Source organism: Malaclemys terrapin, chromosome 15 (genome assembly GCF_027887155.1).
Source record: "Malaclemys terrapin pileata isolate rMalTer1 chromosome 15, rMalTer1.hap1, whole genome shotgun sequence".
NCBI classification, from domain to species: domain Eukaryota; kingdom Metazoa; phylum Chordata; order Testudines; family Emydidae; genus Malaclemys; species Malaclemys terrapin.
The window spans coordinates 18,433,142-18,439,141 of record NC_071519.1 but is presented as its reverse complement, the minus strand read 5'-3'; the positions used below and the strand labels follow the sequence as shown (position 1 = coordinate 18,439,141).

Here is a 6,000-nt window from a genome sequence, read left to right as displayed (position 1 = left end):
GAGGGTAAGGGCTCTGCAGAGCTGCCACACTGGGAGGAATCAAAGAATATCAGGGTTGGAAGGGACCTCAGGAGGTCATCTAGTCCAACCCCCTGCTCAAAGCAGGACCAGGCCCCAGACAGATTTTTACCCCAGTTCCCTAAATGGCCCCCTCAAGGATTGAACTCACAACCCTGGGTTTAGCAGGCCAATGCTCAAACCACTGAGCTATCCCTCTCCCCTGCAACACAACTGGTTGCTATCGTCCCTTCACTCAGGTCCCGCTGGCCTCTCTCTGCCCTAGCCAGGGCCGGCTCTAACTTTTTTGCGGCCCCAAGCAGCAAAAAAAAAAGCACCGCCCCGCCATAACACCCCCCCACCGAGTGCCACGCTGCCGAAACTCCCCCCACCAAGCACCGCTGAACAACCGCCGCCCCCCGCTGCGCTGCTGAACCCCCCCGCGCAGAGCGATGCCAAACACCCCCTGCCAAGCGCTGCCGAACACCCCCACCCCCTGCGTAGCGCCACGCTGCCGAAACCCCCACCAAGCGCCACGCCGCTGAACATCTCCGCCCCCCGCGCAGCGCTGCACTGCTGAAGGCCCCCCCCACGCGGAGCACTACCAAACACCCCCCGCTGAGTGCTGCGCCGCCCAACATCCCCCACCGAGCGCCGCGCCACCGGAACCCCGCCCCCCCGCCGAGCGCCACACCGGGTTGCCCCCCGCCACCCCAAGATTGGCCGCCCATTACCAGGTGCCGCCCCAAGCACGTGCTTGGTTGTCTGGTGCCTGGAGCCGGCCCTGGCCCCAGCTACACCAAGGAGACAATGGAAGTGCCAAGTCCTGGAGCCAGTCAGAACAGAGGCCAATGGAGACACAACACGGTTACTGTGAAATAGCCATACAAAACCTCTCTGTGTCAGCCAATCAGGGTACATTGATTTGCATACTCAGTGGTTATGTAGAAATACTGACTGATGTGTCCCAACCCAGGTGAAGTGTACAACAGAGGAAGTATTTACTAGGCTATTCGACGGGTTCCTGCATTATTCCCCCGGGCAGTAAATAGGAGACAGTAAAAACCTTAATTATTTAAAAAAAAAAAAAAAAGGGGGTCATGTATCAAAATCCAGCTGAGGTTTCTGAGCTGAACAGGAGCCAGCGCCGCCCCCCGCTCACACAACCATGTTGAGTCTGGACTTGGTGGTGCTGACAGACTCTGGCCTTGACACCGGCTGCTCCAGGAAGCGGCTCCCGGGGTCGCTGTCTTGTCTCTGCAAGGAGGTGTCTGAGATCCCCGGGGCAGTGGCATCCTCCCTGTAAACAAACAGGAAACTCATCAGCTCGATCTGGCACCAACTGGCTGAGCTCCATCAGCATCCATGAACACAACCGACACCAGCTAAGGATGTAGCCCTCCGTCCCTTTAACAAAGCACACTGGTGCAGAGTGACACCCGTGTACCTAGGGGCTTGCCAGCCTCCCTATGGGAAACCACAATCACTCCATCAGGTCAGTTAGAGACAGAGAAAACCTATGACCCCATCGCCTGCCCCATCCTTCCCGCCAGCCCCACGGTGCCGCACATTTTCCAGTCTAGCGGCAAGTACCCTCAGGTCGGAGGCTGCACAATTGCAGTGCCTGATTCTCAAACTTCAACTCCAGGTGCACCTGGGACCTCTCGGCGAATTCTACATCCCAGACCTTAAAGATGTGTTAGCTGCACAAAGCCACCTGCTTCTCAAAGCCCCACCAGCTGCCTGCGCTGATAACAGCATGTCTGGGCAGATCCGTGCTTCAGCAGCTGTGTCTCTTGCCCAAAGATGACAAGCCCCTGGGAGCAGGATGGAAATGGGGGGGGTTGTCAGCAAGAGCCTTTCAACTTTGCTCAAATCTGCCCTGGATCAGCAGTGACTGACAGCTGTCCCCCCGGGTGGCTGTTCGGCAGCCTATGTGAAATGAGCTGGTGGATCGCAGTTCAGTTTCTAGGGAACCGGCGTCCACATCCCCACACTAGAGACTAGCTTCCGTCCGCAGCCTTGGCAGAGACGCTAAGCACAGACTGAACTCCCCTCTGCGCTGTAGGTCAGGGAGGAAGCCTGGTGGTGGGGGACGGGGAAGTCTGCACTGATGGCGGGCCTGCCTTGGATGGATTTTGCCCTTTGGGGCAATCTGGCCGGTGCCTCTCATGGAATCTCAGTGAGCTCTGAAAACAAGCCAAGTCTGAAGGGTTCCCCTTGCTGCCATCACACAGTTGTACTTGTGAGTGCCGTACGAAGCACTGGCCAAGCGGATCCTTTATAGACTGATCCGTGCAGTGTCACTGAACACACCCTGCCTGGTTTAGCCACGGGAAAGCTTTGCTCAGGGGTTCTAACCTTATATCGTTCCCGGTGAACGTGGATTGAGACTCCTTCTTGTCCTTCTTTCTGTACCAGAACAGATAGAACGCAGCTGCCCCGAGCAGTAAGAGCGCCAGCAGCACTCTTATCACAGCGCCTGCGGTCACTCCAGCTTCCGAAGTGCCTATTGGGAACACAAACCCAAGAGGTGAAGGTTGGCTTAGGAGGTAACTCTGGGCTTGCCATCCTCTCCCCCCACCCCTGGCTAGATTTTTGTGATCAGCAGCCAATAACAAGCCCCGAATTTGTCCCTTAGTGACTTTGAAACAACTGAGGTGTGCAAGAGCCCTAAGGAAAAGCCCGGAAAGAAAGGCTAGAGAGAAACATCAGGAAGTGATGGAACGGAAAACAGAGTGACCGAGTAAGAACCCGGAAAGGACGGCCAGGAGATGACGCTAGAGCATTCAAACATTCCTAACCAACATAGATCTGTCATGGGTGCAAAGGCTGCAGGCTCCTTTGCTTGGTCATAACATAATTAAAACGACTCTCTGGAGTTCGTTCTGTCTCCTCTCAGCCAGGCGACCCTGTTCACAACACTTTTTAAGGAGGGCGGGGCCGGAACCTTCACATCCTTAACCAGTAGACGGAGCAGCACCAACTGCTCTCCCCTGGATCAGTAAGCCCATGAGTCAGTCCCAGCCGCATTCTTCTAGCCACAGGTTACAGAAAGGGAAACTGAGGCAGCAAGAGGAAGTGACTTGCCTGAGGGCACATAGTGAATCAGAGTCAGGATTAGAACTCGAGGCCTCCCAGCTCTGCATTATCCCTCCAGCCCTTTATCACCGGACATTTCTAGAAGATGAGCCTGGGAGAGCTCTCTGCGTTCCAACAGAGCAGATTTGTTTTGATGGAAGATAGTCTCAGAAACTGGAGTTGGAGGAGCCCTTTCAGGTCACTTCGGGCCGGGCTAGGAGCGTTCCCTGTTGGGGCATTTTCTAAGGCTCTGCCCTTTTAAAGGTCTCCATGAAGGCACTGCCACCCCTCCTAGGGGAGAGACTTCCCAGTCACACACCACTCGCTCCCACTCAGAGGGGACTGCCTCTCTGACATTGTCTTTCCTTCATTTCCTCCTCCCTCTTGGCCCACCATAATGCCTCTCCAGCTGGGGCATTTACACCCTTCCAACAAGCAGATGGCTCTCAACCTGTCCCTTTAGGCCTCGCTCAGTCAGGCTGTGAAGCCAGCTAAGAGGGGAGCTGTCACAGGTGCAAGCTCTAATTAACACAGGGACCTGAGTGGGATCCATGTGCCAAGTGGGGAAACGGGACTTGACTAGTGGAGGCCACCGTTAAAAGCAACACATGGGATACGGTCCTTAGCAATCATCAAGGGAGAAGATTTCCTTGAACTCTAACTCCAGAGCCCGAATATGAGATCTGCTTGGGAATTTGTCATCAAACATGGTTTGTCATTGCAAAAGGCAGGTTTGTTGAAACCAAAACTTCTCATGACAATGGATGGGTCAAAACTCAGGTCTCCGATGCAGGAGAGACACTGCTCCAAACCAGGCACAGCAGAGATTTGAACCTGGGTCTCCTACATAGGAGAGGAGGGCCCAAACCACTGGGCTGTTGAGGAAGGCAAGAGTCTCTCTCTGTCTCTCTCTGTTTCACAAGCATGTTGCATGCTCAGGTTTGTTCTGGAATGAAAGTGATTGTTGGACTCTCGACATTTTTCACAAAGCGGCATTCGTGTATCCCGACCAGCCCTCAGGCATTCCTGACCATGCCCTGGATGAACCCCTAAGGAGCTAAGCCCAGATCCTCAGCTAACGTCAGTCACTTTCCCGGACAGTGGGTGAAATCTGGGTCTAACCTCCCACTGGACTGCTCGAAAATCTCAACTCAGGGGTCCCTGCAACAGGAAAGAGGGAGAAGAGGAAATGCAAAGGAGCCCTCAAGAGAATGGTTGATGTGGACAAGAGATGAATAAAAAACCCCTCACTGCGAATCCTAAGCGATTCCCCGTCGGGGCTACTGACTGAAGATGGGTGAGCGTGGCGGCCCCATGCTGTGGCCAGACTCTAGGCCTGAGCAGAAAGCAGCTGCGGCTTCCCCCAGGGTGGGTAGGAGCGAGTACTCTCAGCCAGAGCGAGATAAAAGCCTCAGCCCTAGGAATTCAGAGACCAGCTGGCGCATCGGCCACTAGATGGTAGCAAAGCCCCATGGTGAGGGGCTGAGCGAGAAGAAGCAGCTCCCATTCCCCAAGGCTTGTGTCAGGACCCAGGGCATTGCAATCGACAGGGCACACAGGTCCCGCCCCTCTGGGAAGAGGGAGCAATAAATGCCCCCCCCCCATTCCCCAACCTCCTGTGCCACCTCCAGGAGGGGACGGGACAATGCGAGCAGCCCCACACCCCACCTCTGAACCATCAGCAAGAAACCATCTCGATGCCGACGGTCCCAACAGTTACTCTCATCCAAGACGTTCCTTTTGAGGGCACTGCAGCTGGGAAGTCCTCCAATCCCCGCCCCACCTGCCCATCAATCCGGTTTCTGGGCTGCACCTGGGATGGAGCTGGCCTGTCTCTCTCCTGGGGACGGGAACAGAGCAGCCAGGGCCGGCTCTAGGCACCAGCAAAACAAGCAGGTGCTTGGGGCAGCACATTTGCAGGGGGCGGCATTCGGGCCATCCTTTTTTACTCACTTCCTCCCCTTTCACAACCCTGCAGAAGTGGAGCCATAGAGCAGCTGGAGATACAGCATGGGAGCTGAGAACCCACGGGACCCTGGGAGCTGTACTTCCTTGGCCAGCTCCCTGCCTAGAGAGCCAGCCCTGGCGCAGGGAAAGAACTACATTTCCCCGCAATCCCTTGGCAGCTATCAACAGGAAAGGGAGGGGTAGAGAATGAGGTAGCTGAGCCATGCTGCAGCTTGCTGTGAGTCGAAAGGGGTGGCACTGGGAATGGGGAACAAGCAGGGCCGGTGGAAGGATGTTTCGCGCCCTAGGCGAAACTTCCACCTTGCGCCCCCGCCCCCGAGCCCCCGCCCTGAGGAACCCCCCTCCGCGGCAGCTCGCCCCCTCCGCCCTGAGGCACCCCACCCACGGCAGCTCCCCACCCTGAGGCACCCCCCCGCCCCAGCTCACCCCTGCCCCGCCTCCTCCCCGAGCACGCCGTTGCTGCTTCACTTCTCCTGCCTCCCAGGCTTGCGGCGCCAATCAGCTTAGGCACAAGTGTGCCCAAGGAGTAGAAGGCTTTGCCCCAGATATCCCCTTCAGAAGACTTCCCCAGACTGGATTAGGGATACTGGGGTGACCTCACCTTGCAGCCCCCAAAGAAGGAATTGGGTGGACTAAATGGACAGTGCCCCTCTCTATCTGAAGCCTAGCAAGGGAGGTACGTGGATCCCACTAGAATTTAAAATGAAAAGTATGGGAGGGGAGGCTCTGGACCTGGGCAGCTTTAGATACAGTACCAGGCACTTAGAAGGATTTCCACTTCTGAGCCATGGAAGCAGAAATTGACTTTTCCTTTCCAGATATAGCTAATATTCAGAAAGGGAATCTAGCACCTGCCCTCCAGATTTGATCACCTCAAAATTCAGGAGTGCTCAAGCTCAATTCGGGCAGCTGTTACTTCATTTCTCCCAGATCAAATATACTGATCCACTGTAA

The 6,000-nt window shown here is 55.8% G+C and overlaps 1 protein-coding gene across 1 annotated transcript in view; it reads right to left on the bottom strand.

The window, feature by feature from the left end:
- Positions 1–1,059: 1,059 nt before the first annotated feature.
- Positions 1,060–6,000, bottom strand: part of VSIG2 (V-set and immunoglobulin domain containing 2) — a 32,541-nt gene continuing 27,600 nt past the window's right edge. Inside the window, exons 6-7 of the mRNA XM_054049496.1 lie at positions 2,359–2,506; positions 1,060–1,297 (exon numbers count right to left, since the gene is read on the bottom strand). Coding sequence (XP_053905471.1) covers positions 1,156–1,297; positions 2,359–2,506 — 290 coding nt within the window. The 3' untranslated portion in view covers positions 1,060–1,155. The remainder of the gene's footprint in view (positions 1,298–2,358; positions 2,507–6,000) is intronic.